The following is a 20921-nucleotide window of genomic DNA, read 5'->3' as shown; positions in this document are numbered from 1 at the left end:
TGTACATCCTTTAAATCCTTTAAACATCCTTTAAAGATCCTGAAGCATGTATTATATACGCATATAGAGCAAGCGATAATGCTATATTTCGGCTGTGCATTTATGCATTATTGATGCTAATATAGAGCTTTATTGTATTGTTAATGCTGTAATGGAGTTTCAATGCAACATTAGTGCAAATGTATAGCCAATATAGTGCAATGGATTAATGTTTATGGTTACTTGGGCAAGCCAGTTATCTATTCGCATACCCGATTTACTCGAACATAGGAATTGATTCCTTCTTTCAAACATGAGCAGTACTTTGAATCTTAACGCCAAATCACTCTTGTAAGCTAACTTGTGATCTTCTCGTTTGCCTGTTTCATTCAAACATATGTGTTGATTCCTTCTTTCGAGCTTTCCTTGAATCTATATTAAAATCAAAATGAATGTGCAACAACAACAACAAATGAATGTGAATCAACATTTTGACAAATGGTTTTGTGGGTTCCTGGAACATTTATTCTTCTTATGAATTGTAAATGTTTCGTACATAACCCTCCGGTAGTCGCGCCAAATTTTGTAACACGAGCACTCGCACGTTGTACTTTGTACAACACAGATAGTGTTTAGAATACTTCGTGATCCGTATCATTTTGGAGCACTACTTTCTTCTGCAAACTCGGGCAGTACATAATGGCCTTTCAGAGAGGCGCATTGACTTGACAGAATTCTACCGCCAGGCAGCGCTAGTGAGCTTCAATTTTGTTCGATCTACTGTATCTAAAGTATCTGATTTTTCAGCAGATATGTGTCTTCAACAATGTTGTTCTGGTGATCAAAGCCTACGAGGTGGTATGCGAAATAGTTCGATATTCTGCTACTACGTGGCGCTAGTGGCCATACCATTTTTGGCCTACTCTATCTCGAATTCCTGATTTGTTAGCAGGACGGTATCTTCGATATAGTTGCACAATACCTATGAAACGAAACACTGAATAGTTTGGGATTCTGCACCTAGGTAGCGCTAGTGAGCATGAATATCCATGATTTCTGAACGTCAAGATTGCGACTATTTAGATGTATGATAGTATAATTAATGTCATGAGTGACTATACTATTTTCGAATCAAATCAGTACGTTGAAGAAATCGAAGAAAAATTGTGCTTGGTTGGCATTTTTCTGTACTTAGGAAGGTTGTGTCATTATTTCATGTTATATGCATGTTATAAGCAGCCTCTTTTACAGATTACCGTCGTGAGTGGTTGGTTGGTGTTACAGAAATGGTACACATGAGTTTTACGACTTTCCAAACTAATTTCTTTGCGTACATATTCCAAAATTATAAATGAATAAATTAGTTTAGTTGAGTTAGAGGAACGTCATCTGACAATTTAGTGAACTTATTTTCGGAATATCAACGATTTATTCTATCCCTTGGTGACATTCACCATTTTTGGTTTTAGTTCGAAGAAAAGATAGAACAATGACCTTCCAAAGAGACGGGAAACTGAGATACAGTGGGTCGAAAAAATTACATGCTCAAGTTCACTAGCACCTCGTAGTGGAAGACTCACATATTATTCGATGTACCACCTCGAAGGTTTCAATCTCGTGAGCAACTTTGCCGAATGCACTTACTCGCTAAAAAATCAGGAAATTGAGATACATTAGGTTGAACAACTGACAAGCTCACTAGCGCCGCCTAACGGTAGTTTTCTGAAGCAGCCGTTATACCACCTCATAAGTTTTGATCTGCTTAGCAACTTCGTCGAAGATATTGACTTTCTAAAAAATATAGATCTTGGGATATAGTAAGCTGAAAAAATAACATGCTCACTGGCGTCACCTAGCGGCAGAATTTTATATCAAACTATTGTATCTTCCACTGACTAGCTCTTGATCTTCTGAACAAGTTTGCCGAAGGAAGTTGAAAAGAGAAGAATATTGTTTGGTTGAACTTCCCACAACGCACGTTCTATTGGTCTGGTTTCATCAAACAATTTCAGATTGTATTGTTGCACTTGAGCTATATCAATGCACAAAAATGAGTGTATCCTGTATAAAACATGATTTCTGAGCAATACATAGTAGTTTGGCATTGGTAATTGTCTTCGCAACTAAATGATAACGAAAAATTCCAAAGTGATGTACAAAGTGCAACAGCGCGAGTGCTCGAGGGTTAAAAGTACGATCCTCTTATACAACACGTTTGATATGTCGCATGGCCAACTGCCATATTATGTCTTATGTCAAATATCTTTGTGTCAAGCAGGGTAATTTGTTCAGAAGTTGGGACAATTTTGAAAGTGCTATGTTGCACTGTTAGTACTGATTATTGATCATATGAAGACATCTTCTTTTGAGTTTCATTTATAGAATATTTGCTTTGATACACTTTTGAAGTTACGCAATGTTTACACACTCAATTCTGTCCGGCAATTTCCCAACAGCCGTGTAGTCAGCAAATTTAGAAACTGATAGTAAAGTAAGATTTTTTGTGAAATATTTTCCGAGTCTCAGCTATGAAACGTCACTTTTACTGATACCTCAGCAAAAAAATTGTTTACTGAGATCTCAGCTGTTGAGATTTCGACAAAAGATGCGAAAAAAGCTGAGATTTGGTAGAAAAAATTAAGTGTGTATGTCTGTCGAGATAGTGACTAGGTTCAAATTTTTTTATTAGAAGTGTCTCATTGATCGTATTCATATGACGGCCATGAAGACGATCCTGGTTGACGGTCCTAGTTACAAATAAAATACCGCCAGATAATTCATGAAGAACTCCACAACATTCCCAGTGGGAGGGGTAGGTGTTCCGCTTGAAACCACCCTTTTTGTCATCGTTGCGGCTTTCGGTTTACGTCTTCTCCCCAATCCCGACCAGAAACACTTTTATTACGCCGGTCAAAGTTGAAATGGGCCCTTTTGACGATTTAGCTAACTTGGGCTGCGAGTTGTTCGAATTTTCGAAAAGCGCGAGCAAACATTTGATAGGTTACTTTTTGCTTGAAGACCATTTTATGAATTGTTACCAATGTAAGAAACGATAGAATCGAAAGTCGGAAGCCGCAGCGACGACGAAAAGGGTAGCTAGCGATTTCTGGTGAAATTCAAGCCGCTTTAATGTCACAAACAGGCTGGGAGTGTCATTGGAGCTATGTACGAAATATCTAGTTTGGCAGGCGCTCTGTATCTGTTGCTTGTAAGGTGAAATTTCGTTGTAATCACGACTATCACTATCTCTAAGATCTGTGAATAACCATTGCTTAGCTTCAAAAGTGTATCAAAACAAATATTTAAAAAATTAAACTCAAAAGAACAACTCATGTGTAAAAGAAAGGTACTTGTTTTATAAAATGTATTCAAATTACAAATAATCAGTACTAACAGCACAGACTAACAGACATAACACCATCGATCCTGTAATTTTCCCAGAGCACTAGCTTCGCTTTTATTCACGGTCCCATTTGATGATGGGGTCCCGGTCAAAAAAATACGGACGAACATGGTCAGGCGATTTAAACAGTTTGACGTTTGACTCAACTCGCCTGTGCTAATTGCCCCTAGGAACAAATGCAATTTGTGAATGCGATTTAAAGCAATTTCAATACTTAGACAACTTTTCTGGCGGCTGAAATGGACTTGGTTATTTTTGCGTTTTTCAAACATGGCGGTTTATGCTTGGCTTAAGCTTAAAATTGTTTGTTTAAACAATGCGCGTGTTCTCACTTGTATTTTGTTTGTCCAGTGCTCTCAATTTGGCCAAATAATGTTAGAAATTGTGGAATCGTGTGTAAGTATAGTGGAACAAGATCTCTGATCTAAAGTCTTCATAAAAGTCAGATTGTGGTAAGTTTTGGTGTGCAATATTAATTTCACAATTGATTTTTTCTATAATTTTGTGGTGATTACCTAGTGTACTGAAAAGTTTATGTGAGTAGATAATGAATCCGAAAATAAAAATCTTTTGTAATTTTCCTATTAGGCAATTAAGGGTGATAAAGTGGCGCGTTCCCCGGGCGATTTAAGAGCAGGTAGAGCGGCAAAAAAATGACAGCGGCAAATCGCCCAAATGTTGCATTTGAAATAGCCCCCGAATTGCCAGCAATTTGCTGGCAAATTAAAGGGCAATTAGCGCATCCGAGTTGGCAAATAGCCCCCCGTTAGCCAGCAACTTGCCCTTTTTGACTGGGATTCATATATCGTGGCGCTTAACTTGTAAATATGGCCACAGTCCCAAATACAAAATTATTATAAAAATATATTAAAAATGACCGTTAAAGCGGGCGAAGCGTTGTTTTCGAGTCTGTGCTAATAGTTCCTCACTTCTCCTGCGAGTCAGTCAGCCTCCTCGTTACCACGGATGCCAGCGTGACCTGGAATCCAGCAAAGCTTGATTGAGCGATATCGTAGCAGGTTTTCGATTTCCTGGATCTACGGGTATTGGGATGTACCGGCTTCGATTGCCGATAAACAGCTGGTCGAATCGGACATTATCACTAATGTCGTTTTCGATTGAGAACCTAGACTCTAACCCAGGTTAGTTGCTTCAAACAAACGTTTTTGATGGAACCAAAGTTAGGTTCTCGCAAAACAGCGGTGGTGTGAGCGAACCCGAAATATATTTCAGGTTGGAACCCAACTCGGTTTTCAGTTCAGTGGCGCATAACCTAGGTTCGAAACTGGCGCCAAACAAACGGTTTGACAGCAGTTAGGCCCGAAACTGAGTTATGTGGTTTTTGTTTGAGGCGAAACTGAGTCAGTTCCTAACCCCAACTGCTGTCAAAATGTATGAACTGACAGCGGTTGGGGTTAGAACCTGACTCAGTTTCAGGTTCATGTAGGGTGACCATATGGGGCGAGTAAAAAACCAGGACAGTCGAAAGGGGACTCCCTCCCCCCGTTACCTATCAATCGACTGTGCCTTCTTCACAGATTTTCGGCAGTTACAAAGATCTTGTGCCGGGCAAGCAGAGCTTCGGCAGTAAAAAAATTCTGTGGGTCTGAGAGGAACAGCTCTATCAGACAATTTTTCGTGGGAATTCGATCACCGTGCTTTTTAGGATTTACACACGAAGTTCTTGCTACACCTCCATCAGCGAAAGTTTTATGCTGTTGTTGGAGAAATCGGAAATCCAGAATTGAGCAAATGAGACGAATTATTATAAGATCGTCTGTGCAGGAACAGACGAGGATTTTCAGCACTGAATACATGTCATTGAAGCAAAGCAGAAACATCAACGGTCCCAAGTAGCCATGCCCATGAGCGAAGCCATGCAAATCACTTAGTCTGCTTTCACTCGGTTTATCGTTTTCGTCCATGCTGTCCTCTTGATGTTGTATGGGTTTTCACGATTATTTGGTTTGAATCGTTTGTGGGACCAACGGGTCACGATCGTGTATCCGTATTTTTTGTCATTTACTTTATTGTCGGTGGTGCTGGCAGTTGATTGGTAAGATCGGACACGCTGTGTGTAGATTCTGTTGTTCCAGCATTCGTTGGTGGCTGAGTTGCAACTCCGGTTGTTGGTGATTTAGTAAATGTTGTTGGGTTTGCTCGCAGTTGATGTTGTTTCATTAGAGGCTTTCGCACATGGCTTGGCACGTAGGGATCTATCCTTCATATGTGCACAGCGTGATTTGAGATGTGCTTGCACTTTCTATTTCGTATTGAATGTTCAGGTATGAAGGAATAGGTTACGTAACTCGCATTCTCATGATACGAACACCATTGGATACACCTGGAAACAAATTTCTCCAGGTTTCAAACTTTCACCGTTACGTACTTCGACATCAATGGTGAATTTATTGGTTGTACGCGGGGATAGATCGTGCAGACGCACACCGGTCTTATCATCGTCAATCTAAACGGGTATCTTGATTCTAACATTGTCATGTGCAACGACGTGTTGCATGTTGTTTCCCATAGCCAAACTTTTCGCCATGGCCAAAGTTTTAAATGCTATCAGTACCGCATTACGAGTATGCGCCTTTATTGATTGTTCCACTTCCCGAACACAAGGGCGGATTGGAGAAACGACCACTGTATTGTATCGAAGATTGTTCAAATTTTGCTGCTGAGTTTCAATCATTTTTAAATAAACGATCGATATCGCATCAATGAAAGTAACGGTGCATTATTTTCCACACTGGCTTGGGACAACTGTTATTTTTCGATCGCTTTGCTGGCGCGGTAGGCATCAGACTGTATGTAGAAACGTTATTCCACGACAGTTATTGTTGTTTTGCCATTTTCCTTTTTATGAAATGGATTTCCAGTAGAACGAAAAACTGCCACTTGCAAGAGAGCTCTAGAAGAAGCACAATCGCCAAAACTTCGATGTGTCTTCTTAGAGGTAGGTACTAAAGGAAATTTTTCGGATCCCGGAATCATTATTTCATCGACATTGACAGCGGCCACAATTTGGTCCACAACTGGGATCGGTTCGATGGCCAAATGTTGCAAATAGACTACAGCTCATTCATATGGTACGTACATACGAAGGCCTCTTTCTCTTTTCAATTTCCATGTAAAAAAAGTAAGTTGGAAAAAGAAATAACGAGGTATTATGGAGAGATTAAAAAAGGCATCGGATGGTACAATTGAGAGATTCGAGTGTATTAAGTTTTGTTTGTCGTACTCTGGAGCAGAGTGAATAAAGCGAAAACTCAATAAGTTGAAATATAACGGGTGCTCAATAAAAAATGAGAATGATTTCAATACCTTTCTGTAATTAAAGAAAAGAGCGTAAATTCTTTTCTCTCCAAGAGAATTGCTCTCTGCACTCCCTATAAATGGGAGACATGTTTCTTTTCGCTCGGGTGCTGTCAGTTCAATCGAAGATGGCGTCGAAACAACAAGTACTCCGTGAGTGTGTTGTGCGGTTTTACGAAACACTTGGCCATCGTGGAAAAAAGTTTACGGTAGACCACTTTCGAGACGAAAACGTGCCCGTGAGTACAGTTTACCAGATCCTGGCATCCCTGAGCGTGGAGCAGAAGGCCGGTAGCGGCCACCGGCGAAGATAATGACGAAGAAGAAGAAGAAGAAAGCGTTGAAGAAGCTGTTCGACAACAAGGACGAAACGAATTTGCGTGATGTCGGCCTCGATTCACCGAGCTCCCAAGATGGAGGACATCATCTGTCGGAAGAAGACTCTGTCACCGATGACATGGACGAGCAGATAGCGATCGTGAAATCGCAGTGCCGGTGGATGACAAACAACTACCGCGAGACGTCGTTCGTGCTGCTCTCGAACACCCACATTCCAGGAAATGACAGCTACTATTCAAACGACAAGTCGGCCACACACCCTTAAGTAAAATACAAGTTTAAGTATAAATTTAAATGAAATGTTATGCTGTACATCGCCATATCGGACAGAAGGATTTCAAAACCGTGGTTCAAGGCGAGCGGTCTGGCCATTAATCAACAAGTGTACCAGAAGAGGTGTCTTGAGAAAATTCTTCTGCCGTTCTTAAAGGAGCATCATACGGTTGGGAAGTACGTCTTCTGGCCGGACAAGACGTCTTCCCATTACGCCAAGAAGACGCTGAGCAGAAAAAGATATCTTACGTGCCGAAAGAGAGAAACCCGACTAACTTGCCCCAGTGCCGTCCCATTGGGGTTTTTTCGGCTCTCTCAGTGCTTTAGTGTATAAAAATAATTGGCAAGTCAAGGGTACGAAGCAGTTGACCACCAGGATCCGGAATTGTATCCAGAAGAAGGACGTCAGGTCCGTCCAGTGCTCTTATGATTGCATCGCGACTAAGTTACGTCGTAATGCTGACCAGGGCCCCTTCTCCAATATTCATTCACGTTTTTTTGAAGAATAAACATTATGTTTTTAATAAAAAATTCTGAATTCGTTAAAGATTTTTGTTTTTGTTTTTCAACTACATGACTCTTATTTTTATTGAACACCTGTTATTAGGCTTACAGGAGAAAAACCAGGACAAGTCCAGCTTCTGCATCGACTTCCCAGGACACCAGGACAGTCAGTGAAAAACCAGGACATGCCCTGGGAAACCAGGACGTATGGTCACCCTAGGTTCATGCGAAATCGCCATTAGTTTCTACCTCAAGCAAAAACGACATAAGTCGCTGACATTCAATTGTTACCGCTGCTTTTATTGCGAATGCCTCTGCCAAAAATACACTGCATTGCTGTGGAAGGCCAAGTGACTGTTGGAAGTGTTCTCCAAATACTCCCGCGCCTAAATACTGCGGTATTGTCTTTCGAGCATTCAGTGTAGACGATTGTTGAACAGCTGAGGCGATATGTCAGGAGCTCTTGAACAACTGGACGAACAATTCCCGAGCGGTCTCCAGCTTTTACACGCTTCTTGATGTCCTAAAGGATCTGGGGCATGCGATCGTACCACTTTCGATCAGATAGTCGCGTTCGTTTAGGAGAGGCGTTCCAACTATTTCTGTCTGACGTTCGGAGGCTCGGCGAGCCAGAGGAAGGTCAGCATTCTCTCTGCTGTTTCCCAACATTCTGATGGCTAATTGGGCTACAGTTTGGAGAATGAGGAGATATAACGGTAGAGTACCTGCTTCTGCCATACTGGCTATGATCGGACTGGTGACGTATGCTCCAGATGCATATCTACTAACGAGCCCGAAGCCATACAAAAGACGTGAAGTAATAATTGCAGATCAAATTTGCAGTAAAGAAGAGCGTTGACTACGGGGTAGTTTGGCACCGATCATCTTCAGGATGCGCAACCTAGATTCGCATGCCTCCTTCGTCAATTTGCTGTGCGCTACGAAGTTGAGATCGAGAGTGATACCGAAAGTTTTCAGGCGTGTTTCTGTCGGTATAGAAACTCGATCTATCGTGATTGCTTGACTGGGTGAACGGCGGGCATTAGGGCTGCAATAGAAGATGTTGGATTTCGTTGCAGATATCGTAAATCTAACACTTCTCGCTCATTTGTGGACGGCTTTTACTGCTGACTGAAGTTTTCGATAAAGCGGCTGGTGTTTCTTCCCCCTGACTATGAATAGGATATCGTCGGCGTACAACAAGATCTTTATAGTGTTGGGAACCACGCGAACGATGGGTTGAATAGCCACGAGAAACAGCGTAACCGAGAGCAGTGAACCTTGTGGCACACCGTTTTCCAGCGGATGCGCGGGCGGTAAGTAACCCTCTACATTAATCTGGAACGATCTTTCTGCCAGGAAACTGTTCAGCACGTTGATCATTCTAATATGTTCGTAATATGCCATACCTCCAGGTGGTATCAGAAGCCTTGGACAAGTCAAGCAACGCAATGCTCGACACGGTCAGGTAATGACCTCTCCAACTACATCTGTTCCGGAGGCAGACTCCGTCAAAGAAGGATAATGCTCTAAATACCAACCAAACCATTTGTCAAAATGTGAATTCATTTCGATTTAAATATACACAGATTCAAGAAACGCTCGAAAGAAGGAATCAAGACCAGTGTTTGAATAAGCCTAGCAGACCAATAGATCACAAGTATGTGTGCAAGTGTTCTTTAGCATACAAATGCAAAGAACTGCTCATGTTTGAAAGCAATAGCCAATCCCTACGTTCGACTAAAACCGGCTATACGAGTGGATAACAGGTTTGCTTGCGAGGGGCCGCCGCTTCCGACGGCGCACTCTCAGCAGCTTTACACCTCAAAAGATCCTTGAATTAAGTAATGCGCAAACCTTTGGCTTGACCAGACAAAATGAAAAAAATATCTCATTTTTTGGTAATGAGGTATTCTATGGAATGGCACATTCTAGGAAAATCTTTCTGGGGAATGGTATACAATCAACCCATGTATAAAACTAACAATAGAGATGACTCTGAAAGCACCAGAAGACGCCGTAATATGCATCGAGTTCTGTACCAGAAGGCTGTTAGAAGCTTTAAGTGCATTGTACCAGACTAGTGGCCATATTCTCACAGCCACGTCACCTAGTGACTAGAAGAAAATTTCCTTCTAGTCCCCAAGTAACGGGGCTTTGAGAATAGTCAGTCAGTCAATGAAGCCATTACAGCATGACCGCGTAGGAAGTGTGATACTCGTACTCTATTATGAATATGTCTACTATTCGTGTACGCTTTGGTATTGGTGAAACGGTTCACTAGAATGTGTTGTCCGGACAGTCCCTCTTTTGACATCGTAGACGTTGGACGTCTTTAGTTGGCTGTTACGAGTTCGATAGAGTTTGCTAGTGATTTTCTCGGTTACCACATAAATGGCGACGAGAGGGACGTTTTTCTGATAAAAAGTCGACTTTTGTGAATTAGGCGTTTGTTTGAAACCATACCGTTAAATAAACGTAAGTAACACGATGAGTGTGACAACATGAAATCAAATTATTCAATTGCATGTAGACTGTGAGTCATTAGAGGCCATTTTGTTTTGCATGAATAAGATGAAAAGATGGGTGAAATGAAGTAAAAGCCCATGTGAAAAAAAAACACTGAAGTGACGAGGAAAACAAATAACCTCAGGAACATAAATACGAGCTAAAAAAGTTGAGCTCGGGTGAGTGGAAATTTCACAGCACAAATTCTGTGTTTGAAATTGCACACCAAAAATGTTATGCAAACTTTAAAATACAAGCTAAAAAAGTGGAGCTTGAGTGAACATAAGTTTTACAGAAATGCTTTCTGTGTTAAAATAGTCGAGAAAATTTGACAATACCAAAAACTGATCCAAGGGACTGCCGCGCGCAGTTGATGAACAAATGGTCTGCTTTGATCGAGATTACAATACGAAAATTCTCATCTTTATCTAAGGATATTATTAGTTTGTGTACCGCAGTTTGTACCGACTAAAGTGTTGGTGGAGGAACTTGGTGAAACGAAACAAATACCGTTTACACAAACATGTCTCCAACCACAGTCTATAAGCAACCTTACACGTGAAATAAAAATGTCATTACTGAGTGATGACTTACTGGAATTGTATGAAAATTCCATCATTACTCGCCTCACACGATCATTGAAAGTTACACTACTGTTCAGTAATGACATTACTAACGCCTAGTGTAAGAGTACCTAACCCTATGCAATTAAGTCACGCCGAGACTGGTGTCAAAATGAAACGTGCTTGTGTATTGCGAATCTTTTCTAAAAACCACATCGTGACATTTCAGCCATGCGCCACCAAGCCGTGCGCTGAATTACGCGCCTGTTCACTTTGCATTAGTGCAAGCGAAAAAACGATTTGACGTTTATTTTTGTTTCGTACACACTCATGTACTACACATATAGCAACAAATCTACGAAACGCTAGTTTATCTCGGGCTAGACAATACATTATCATGTTTGCTACTGAAATTTAAATACTGTGTGAGACATACGAAAATATATCGCTTTATTTATTTATTCTAACAGAATGGCGAATGAAAATCCAACGCAGCTAGATCAAGGAAAGGAAGGCGAACAAAATGTGTTTGTTCTTCAGACAACTCAAAGTTTCAATCCAGCTGTTTATAATCTCCCACAATTCCGGTTCAGACACTTGCCTACTACAGAATTACGAAATGCGTGGGCCGGTTGGATTCGTGGTTTCGAACGAGTCATGACAGCGTCAGGCATTGTAGACAGTGCCATCAAGAAAATACAGCTATTAGCAATGGGCGGATTGGAATTACAAAGCATTTTTGATTCTATTCCGGGAGCTGACGTTGAGGTTTCTGAAAACGTTGACCCATATATGGTAGCTAAAATGAAGCTAGAGGCTCATTTCTCTCCAAAACATCATGAGAGTTTTGAGAGATATTTATTTTGGACTATGACAGCAGATGTTGAAGAACCGATTGAGAAATTTTTGGAGAGGATTCAACAAAAAGCTGAGAAGTGCTCGTTCGGAAAAACAGCTCTGGACAGTCGGCAGATAGCTATAATGGACAAAGTAATTCAAGCTGCTCCAGAGGATCTCCGAGAAAGGTTATTAGAAAGGGAAAATCTAACGTTAAATGATTGTGTTAAGGTAGTAAACTCCTATCAGGCAGTGAAGTACCAGGCATCTGCGATGAGCAAGAAACCAAATCTGTCGATTTCAAACATTCAGCGGCTCTATGCAAAACCAAAAATGACTACCAAAATAGAATTACAGCAGGGCGGTAGACCAAGATGCACACGATGTGGTTACAACCAACATAGCGGAGAAAGATGTCCGGCCACAAATCAAAAATGTTTGCGATGTGGTGGAAATGGTCACTTTAAGTCGGTATGCAGAAACCTTAGTGTAAGGGTTAATGTAAGTAGTTATAACAAAAAAGAAAAAAAAATAATATTTTTTTTTTCAGCCAAATACAGGAAATTTTGGAAAACGTTTTCCTCCGGCTGAAGAGGAAAAGCGAGCGAAAGTTTTTAAGCGGCCACGAAGCGTGTTGGCTGTCGAAGTTGACGGATATAACTTAGAGGAAAAATTGCCTGTTTATAATATTGAAGATACATCGGACGATCATATTAACTGCTTAGTAGGAGGAATAGCTATACAAATGCTGATCGATTCCGGTTCAAAATATAACCTTATTGATGATAACACATGGAATATGATGCAGCTACAAAATGTGACTGTTAACAACATTCGTTTTGATTCAACCAAAAAGTTTCTCGCGTATGGTAAAGTACCATTGAAACTATTAACCGTTTTCGATGCCAACATCCAAATAATCGGGGCCGATGAAAAAGTTCAAACCCACTCCACGTTTTTTGTAATCGAGAAGGGTCAGCAGGCATTGCTCGGAAAAGATACCGCCCAGAAACTTGGTGTTCTTCGAGTTGGCCTTGAAAACTGTTCGATTGGTATAAATCATGCAGAAACTTTGAAAATGAAATTTCCGCACATAAAAAATGTTGAGCTTACACTCCCAATAGACAGAAGCGTGGCTCCCGTAATACAACCGCTTCGGAGATGTCCAGTCCCGCTGTTAGAAAAAGTTAAAGCAAAGTTAGATGATTTATCGGCGCAAGGTATAATAGAACGTGTTGAAAGACCGACGTCCTGGGTTTCACCACTAGTTCCTATCCTTAAGGACAACGGTGACTTACGTATTTGCATTGATATGCGTCGGGCAAACCAAGCAATTCAACGTTTAAACCATCCTTTACCGGTGTTCGAGGAGATTCTATCCAGGATTCGAAACGCACGTTTCTATTCGTTGTTGGACATGAAAGATTCATACTATCATATCATACTTTCTGAAGGATGCAGAGACATAACAACCTTCATCACTAACTGGGGATTATTTCGATTCAAACGTTTATTTTTCGGAGTAAATTGTGCCCCTGAACTGTTTCAGAGTTTGATGGAGAGTTTGTTTGCGACGTGTGGAAACATGGTGGGATTCATAGATGAGTTTTTTATATACGGCGAAACAGAAGAGGAACATGATCGGGCACTCAAATCAGTAGTACGGAGAATTGACGAACTCGGAATTCAACTTAACCATCACAAATGTAAATTCAAACAAACAGAAATCATTTTCTTGGGTCACAAGCTTTCGGAAAAGGGTGCGCTCCCTTCGGACGATAAAGTTGAATCTATTTTGAACTGTCGTGCTCCCAAATCACGAGAAGAGCTCCGGAGTTTTCTAGGTCTCGTTACCTACGTTTCCCGTTTTATCCCAAATCTAGCAACCGATAGTTCTCCTTTGAGAGATTTGGTCAAACCATCATCTAGATTTGAATGGGAACAAATACATCAAACTTCATTTGATTTACTCAAACACCGCATTGGGTCCATGGACTATTTAGGTTATTTCGACCCAAAAGACCGCACATTATTGGTCACTGATGCCTCAGGGGTAGGGCTAGGTTCCGTGCTGATCCAGTTCAAAGGAAGTTTGCCAAGAGTAATTAGCTACGCATCGAAGAGTTTGTCGGACACGGAGAAAAAGTATCCAGCTATCGAAAAAGAGGCACTCGGAATCGTATGGGCGGTTGAAAGATTCCGCATATTCTTGCTAGGTATTACTTTCGAGCTCGAGACCGATCATCGAGCACTAGAAACTATTTTCACAGCCACTTCTCGACCTACGATTCGAATTGAGCGTTGGCTTTTGAGATTGCAAGCTTTTAAGTTCATCGTTGTCTATAGGAAAGGTTCCGCAAATCTGGCTGATTCGTTATCCAGACTAGCCGCACACTGTAGCGACACAAGTTGGCAAGAAGAGTCTGAAGTTTTTATACGTCACGTAATGGCAGAATGGCGTCACGTCACGTAATGGCCAAATATGGACCAGGCTGCGATCAAGATGTGCGATAATTGCGAAGGATGTCGTCTTGTACACACCGCGGACCCTCCAGAACCAATGACGAGAAGATCCATGCCCGAGAAGCCGTGGGTTGACCTTGCGATCGATTTCTTAGGTCCTATGCCTACGAGTGAATATGTGCTTGTCGTAATCGACTACTATAGCCGGTACATGGAACTAGAGGTAATGTCCAGGATCACAGCTTGCGAAACGGTACGAAGATTGAAGAAAATTTTCAGAACATGGGGTTATCCAAGAACAATAACCCTAGATAACGCAAAACAATTTGTCTCAAAGGAGTTTACTGATTTTTGCACATCGATTGGCGTTGTTTTGAACCACACCACGCCGTACTGGCCACAAGCAAACGGTGAGGTCGAACGTCAAAACAGGTCACTGTTAAAACGGTTAAAGATCTCGAATGCTTTATACGGGGATTGGAAAGTCGAGTTGGACGATTATTTGATCCTGTACAATAACTCACCTCATTCAGTCACTGGTATGGCACCAAGTGAGCTGCTTCAAAATAGAAAAGTTCGCTTCAAGTTTCCGCAGATCGATGACCTTGGTACAACCCCGCCACATTCGGATTTCAGGGATAGAGATATACAAAAGAAATTTGAAGGAAAAGAGCGAGAAGATGAGAAGCGTAGAGCAAGACCAAGTAACATTCAGACAGGTGACACAGTTTTAATGAAAAATTTATTGACTCAAGATAAGCTGACAACTGATTATGGCAAAGAGGAGTATGTAGTTGTCAAAAGAAATGGACCAAGTGTAACCGTTAAATCAAGCGAAACTGACAAGTGTTTCGATCGACATACGTCTCACCTACGGAAGGTGTCGGGTCCAGATGAGGTACAGTTTGAGCCGGGGGACACACCGTCAATACAAGAAGCGACTGAACACATTGCACTGCGAAGATCATCACGTGCTCCGAAGCCTTCAAAACGTTTCAGCCCATGAGTTTAAATTTAAGTACAGTTAGAACTAGCACTTAAAAACCTCTGAATTTTGTTGATTTTATTTAAAATAAAAAAACGGAGATGTGATACTCGTACTCTATTATGAATATGTCTACTATTCGTGTACGCTTTGGTATTGGTGAAACGGTTCACTAAAATGTGTTGTCCGGACAGTCCCTCTTTTGACATCGTAGACGTTGGACGTCTTTAGTTGGCTGTTACGAGTTCGATAGAGTTTGCTAGTGATTTTCTCGGTTACCACAGGAAGCAAGCACTACGAAGCAGTCAAACATTTGTTTCGTTATCTGCATGAAACGTATTTCAATACAAGAAATTAGGCAAAGTTGAACTTGTAGGATACATCGATGAAATTTGGACATCGTATTTGAACGGGCTTAAGTCATTCGACGCACTGCTCATTACCGCATTTTTCCCATGTTTTATGGGATTCCCTATCTACATGGGACTGGTGTGCAATTATAGGCAGTACATCTTTATGCTACAAACGGTACTATTGCCTGGTGTTGTAAATGACAACCTACTGTCGCTCTGTCCTTGTATGGAGCCGAATATGGAGAACTGGCGGTCACCGTTCAGGAACCTTTGTTGGGCCCTTTTCTCATAGTCACGTCACCTAGTGACTCGAAGAAAATAGTCTTCTAGTGACGTTAGTGTGAGAATATAGTCCGTTATGGCACGATTTATTGGAACATTGGGTGCGATAACCAATGTGCCATTAACACCGCCAAGAAAGGAAGTTGCACACCACGTACGAAGCGTAGAAGACACCCCATCATTACATCCGGGATGATCTAGATCCAAATATCATCACATTGACTTATGTTAGCGTAGAAACATCAAGTATCGATGGAGATTAATCCGTTGAAATACTAAATTCAATTGATTATTCAAACAAATCCGGCTCCGAATTGTTTTTGCTGGCGTTGCAAATCAACTTCGAACGAAAAATAATCCGCTTTAGTGTAGAATAATACTGTTCTGACGCTCGAATTGGAAATCAAAACAAAATGAAGCTACCTAACTCACGGCCTACTACCATTACCTATTTGTTCAAAATCAACTAAAATTTCTCAAACATATGAAAAAAAAAGAAACAAAACTACTTTTCTTGCTTTATTTGATCTTCTTTTACTTCGAATTGAACAGGAATAAAAGAATCAGCATAATTATCGTTAGGAAAAAAAAATAATTAGAATATCTTCACCACTTCTGCTATACTAGACAAAATATAAAGTTTTTTTAATCAGGTGTATTATTTAAGACAAAAAATAAAATAAAACGTGAAATGATAATTGATGTTTAATTCATTTAATAAAAAAAAATAATAAAAACGAAAAAAATGACCAGTAGATCGTCCTCAGAATACGATCACTGATTAGATCATGATTATAATGTAATTGTTTGTTGATGTGTTTTTTTTTTCTTCTTCTCTTGTCTGTTATGCGACTATCAATTATCAATATGTTCGCTAATGTTTACTGTTTTGGTCAGCTTTTGTTCCAGATGTAAAGCAAAAACCAGGCTTAGACGACACGTTGAATGCGTGTAAAAAATGACGAAAACCGAGATATATAGTTTTTGGCGAAAACACCGAAAGAAAGAAAGAAAGAAAAATGAAGACACTAAATCCCTTTTGCAGCTTGCTAAACCGCCAAAGTGCTAAATAGTTTGTTGTTATAAAAACGATTAATTTTCTTTTGTACAAGTCCCGACGAAGAATATTCTAAACACACAAAAGGATGGGGGGCTCTGCCTGTACTTCTACATAAGGCAGGCGCGCTTCATTGTTCAATAACTGTTCTTCTTCTTCTTAATTAATCAATGGATCATTGCATGAGCTTAGTGATTTTTTTTTGTTGCTTTACTTTTAGTTTTGAATGGGGATCTCACAGATGTAGAATCATTAGAAGTAACTTATTTCTTTTTCTAGTTTTTATTTTTCGTTTTCAGTGTAAATGTCGTTGGAAAACAAAAACGCAAGAAAACTCAAGTTGGATGCCTGCTGTTTTCGGTCTGTCTGCTTGAATTACTAATCAGGTGAAACGTGTTTGTTTTTTATCATTACTAAGAGGTTACCTTTAAACTTGTAGTTTAGCTTTGTCCTTACGAAATGAAAGAAAACGGGAAGACTGCGCTTCCCAATGCACTTTCGCTTCTCTAATTTGTTGGTTTTTCGCTTATGTTGTATCAAACTTACCCATAATAATTATTCGCTAGACTGTTTTTTTCTCTTCCACTCATCAGGTTTTTCTTATATCTCTTCATTTAGTTTATCATTAGTTTAAAAAAAAACAAATCATTACCTCACGTTCCTTTGTATTTCTTCTCTAAAGTTAAGCTTAACACGACTGATCAAAAGGAGGTTTCCCGTTCGTTTATCAATACCGTTTCGTCAAAAAACGTTACTTTATTTATTCATCTTTAAGCTTGCCCATCTAAGATTACAAGAGAGTAGTAATTCTATGTATTTGCTTCCTTATTCTGTTCACTTATAGGAGGGGATGTGTTTTGTGATTAACGTCACCTTTTTTTAAAAAAAAAATGTACCTCTAAGAGTTTTAAACTTTAAAAACGCGCAGCTTTGGGGTTTCTCTTACTTTTGCTTCTATCCCGATAAAGATTAGATCCTTACAACGAACGACGACAAACTTAAAAAGTAATCATTAAAAAACAGGCTTCAGGCTCTGAGTCTCTTCATCATTGTTTTTTTTCCTTAGGGAGTAAGCTTAATCAAAAAAAAAAGAAACTGAAAATCACATGAACGAAAAAATAAATCAATCACTTGCTCTTTACAGTTACTTAGAAAAAAAAATCAGAATCAGACGCGCATCGCTTCTATTCTCTCTGTCTCGCTCTCTCTCGCTCGGTTGGATAGTGTTTTCATCTATGTTTACTTTTCTCTTCTTTTTTTTGTTATTATTATGGGTACCTGATTAAGTATAGTAATGTATATCCTTATCGTTCCGTTATAGACAAAAAAGTTTTGTGTTTGAGGGGATTTTGCTGTTTTTTTTTGCTTGTTTCTTGTTTTCTCATCTTACACCATGCAGTATGTAGTATCGATTTTGGTGGGTGGGCTAGGAACATAGGAAGAGGGGTTCAGGGGGACGAGGCTCCTATTGAAAATAATCCTGTTAATTTTTTTTTTGGGTGTAGAAAAAGAAATAAATTTAGCTTGAGTTTCGCTTGTTTCACTCAGCGGTGACACCTTTTACAATTTTTTTGCCATCATTTTCATGTTTTTTTTATACTCTGTTTCTAATAACGAGGGACTAACGCTTAAGAATGAGCTAAGAAAAGTTTGTTGTGAAATTTGCCCCGTCACTCAAAAAGAAAAACGAACAAATTTCACTTGAAACGTTCCACTCGAAAGCTTCATCTAAAATACGACTGAGTTAAATTACCTCTTAAGTTTGTTTGTGTGTGTGTATATCTCTGTATGTGTTAGATTGAGAGTGAACGAATTTGATTCATTTTACTTACTACCGGAGTGTTTTTATGGTATTATTTTTGATGTGGCATCTTAAACATTTGAAACGGGATTTTACGCTTATTTTCAAAGGTTTTTCTGGTTTTTTATTCAATTTAATAATCAATAGTTTGAACAATTTCTTCTTCTTTTTTCCGTTTTCATTTTCTTCCGCTTCGCTCCTAAGCCTAGTCAATAAAGTTATATTAGATGTGTATTTATGCTTACGCTTGTATGTTTTGCCTTCTTTCCAATTGTGTGTTTTTTGCATTTTATTAAACTTCTCTTTGCGTATTGTTTTATTCCTCTGTTTAATAATATATGTATAATTGTTCTTCCCCTTTCTTAGTGCTTCTTCTTCCTTCAATATAATATATGTATAATTAGTGTTTTCTTCAAGTTTAAAAAAAAATAAGAAATAATCCTCTTCATTTTATGATTTCGTTCCAATCAAGCTTCGATCGAAGGAGGCTGCAGCCGCCGCCGCCGATGCCATTGCTGTTGACGCTGCTGCCGGTAGCTGCTGGTGCTGGGCGGCAAAGTGCATCGGTTGGGTTTGCGGCGGTTGCATCCTGCTCGTCGTCGTCGTCATCTCTCAAAATGCTGGATAAGGTGGTTGCGATGAAGCATCATTACCGCCACCGTACGCCGACCTGGGCCTGTTGTTGTAGGCGGCTGCTGTGTTCTGTTCGTTCTGATAATATCCGCCGTAACCTCCGGCAGCACCGGAACCGTACGCCGATCCACCGCCGTACTCGGAACCGGGTTTCGAAGGTCCTCCCGCCGTTGGGCCGGCCGATCCAGCTGGGCCAGCCGTTGGGCCGGATTGTGGTCGTGAGTACATATCGGCCGATCCGGTCGATCCCGTGTTCGGGGGCATATTCCACGAATTCCAGTTGCCCGATCCGTAACCACCGGCACTTCCGGCACCGGAGCTGTTGTACATATCATACCCACCGTAACCTTGCGTCTGCTGGGGCGTAGCATTGTAATTGCCCCACTGCTGTGGTGGAGGTGCTCCCCAACCTTGATACGCATTAGCTGCTCCGGCAGAGGCACCATATCCTCCGTAGCCCTGTTGCGGCTGGGATGCACCCCAACCTTGATAGCCCTGCATCATATTCGACTGCATGTTGATTGGAGGGCCTCCCATCTGACCATTGCCCATCGGCGGAGCTTGCGGTGATCCCCACTGGTAGGAATCGGCATTCATGCTGTTATTGTTGCCGCTACCATCGCGCGGTTCTGCCTTTTTAATTTCCACCTGTTTGCCACTGATATTCACGAAATGCTCGGCAGTCGCACGTTCAACAGCCGCTTCATTTTCAAACGACAGGAATCCAAAACCGCGGCTTTTCTTTTTCTCCTGATCATACATTATAACCACCTCCATCACGTTACCATACCGGCAGAAGAAACTGCGCAGATCCGTTTCAGTTATGTTTGGGGGAAGGCCACCCAAAAAGACCTTCGGATAGCCACCGGTACGCTTCGGTTTATGCAGCGACCTCGGATTGCACGGTTTCGGATCGATAGTGCGGCCATCCAGCGTGTGCGGTCCGTTGTCCAGTGCTCGTTCGACGTTATCCGGATCGGCAAATGTCACAAAGCCGAACCCACGAGAGCGGCCCGTCTCGTTGTTCTTCATGACCACACAGTCAATGACCTCACCGTAGCGGCCAAAATAGCGCTGCAGGTTCTCCTGAGTCGTCTCCCAGGACAGACCGCCGACAAACAGTTTACCCTTCTCGTGATCATCAAGTTCCGCCGCGTTCATCTTCTTCGACGGATGCATTCCGTATGCACTAATTTTGGCCAAACGAACGTGTAACGCACTTTCGTACCGAGCTTCTTCTTCTTCTTCGCTTTACCGTCAGCACGCGCGGCGCGGATTCCCGTACAACTCGCTTCTTCTTTTTCTTCGCTCACCAAATTCACTCCGCGAAGCGAAAATTTTCTCTACGAAAAATGGTGCTTCACGACCGAAACGCACTTTTGCCCCGATATTTTTCTGTTTTACGATAAAACTAACTTACTTACAGTCTATTTTTTATCGGTATCTGCTTCTTTACGTTTCAATTATTAAAATAATTATACTTAAATCTCTGCTTTAACCTTAATAATGCCTTAAATACTAATTAGAAAACTAAAAAAGATTAAACTTCTTAGAAATCTAAATAACATGTAGGTAGGCTATGATGTGTGGCGAAGCGAACATCATCATCGTGCTGTGAAAGGG

The 20921-nt window shown here is 40.8% G+C and overlaps 2 protein-coding genes across 2 annotated transcripts in view; one reads left to right on the top strand and one right to left on the bottom strand.

Annotated features, from left to right (window-relative positions):
* The window catches only part of LOC131685881 (heterogeneous nuclear ribonucleoprotein 27C-like), a 31334-nt gene extending 10413 nt beyond the window's left edge, over nt 1-20921 (bottom strand). Inside the window, exon 1 of the mRNA XM_058969885.1 lies at nt 1-20921. This exon is cut by the window's left edge and continues 10413 nt beyond it. Within this exon, the coding sequence (XP_058825868.1) occupies nt 19278-20477 (1200 nt within the window). The 5' untranslated portion in view covers nt 20478-20921 and the 3' untranslated portion in view covers nt 1-19277.
* Nucleotides 14207-15193, top strand: LOC131681155 (uncharacterized protein K02A2.6-like). Its single transcript, XM_058961866.1, has one exon. The coding sequence runs from the start codon at nt 14207-14209 to the stop codon at nt 15191-15193; it is 987 nt and encodes a 328-aa protein (XP_058817849.1).

Source organism: Topomyia yanbarensis, chromosome 2, assembly GCF_030247195.1.
Source record: "Topomyia yanbarensis strain Yona2022 chromosome 2, ASM3024719v1, whole genome shotgun sequence".
NCBI lineage: Eukaryota > Metazoa > Arthropoda > Insecta > Diptera > Culicidae > Topomyia > Topomyia yanbarensis.
The sequence above is the reverse complement of the archived record's forward strand: the minus strand, read 5'-3'. Positions and strand labels throughout refer to the sequence as shown.

What these genes read in the sequence shown, in the direction of transcription:
- LOC131681155 (XM_058961866.1), top strand. Translation starts at nt 14,207, where the DNA reads ATGGACCAGGCTGCGATCAAGATGTGCGATAATTGCGAAGGATGTCGT.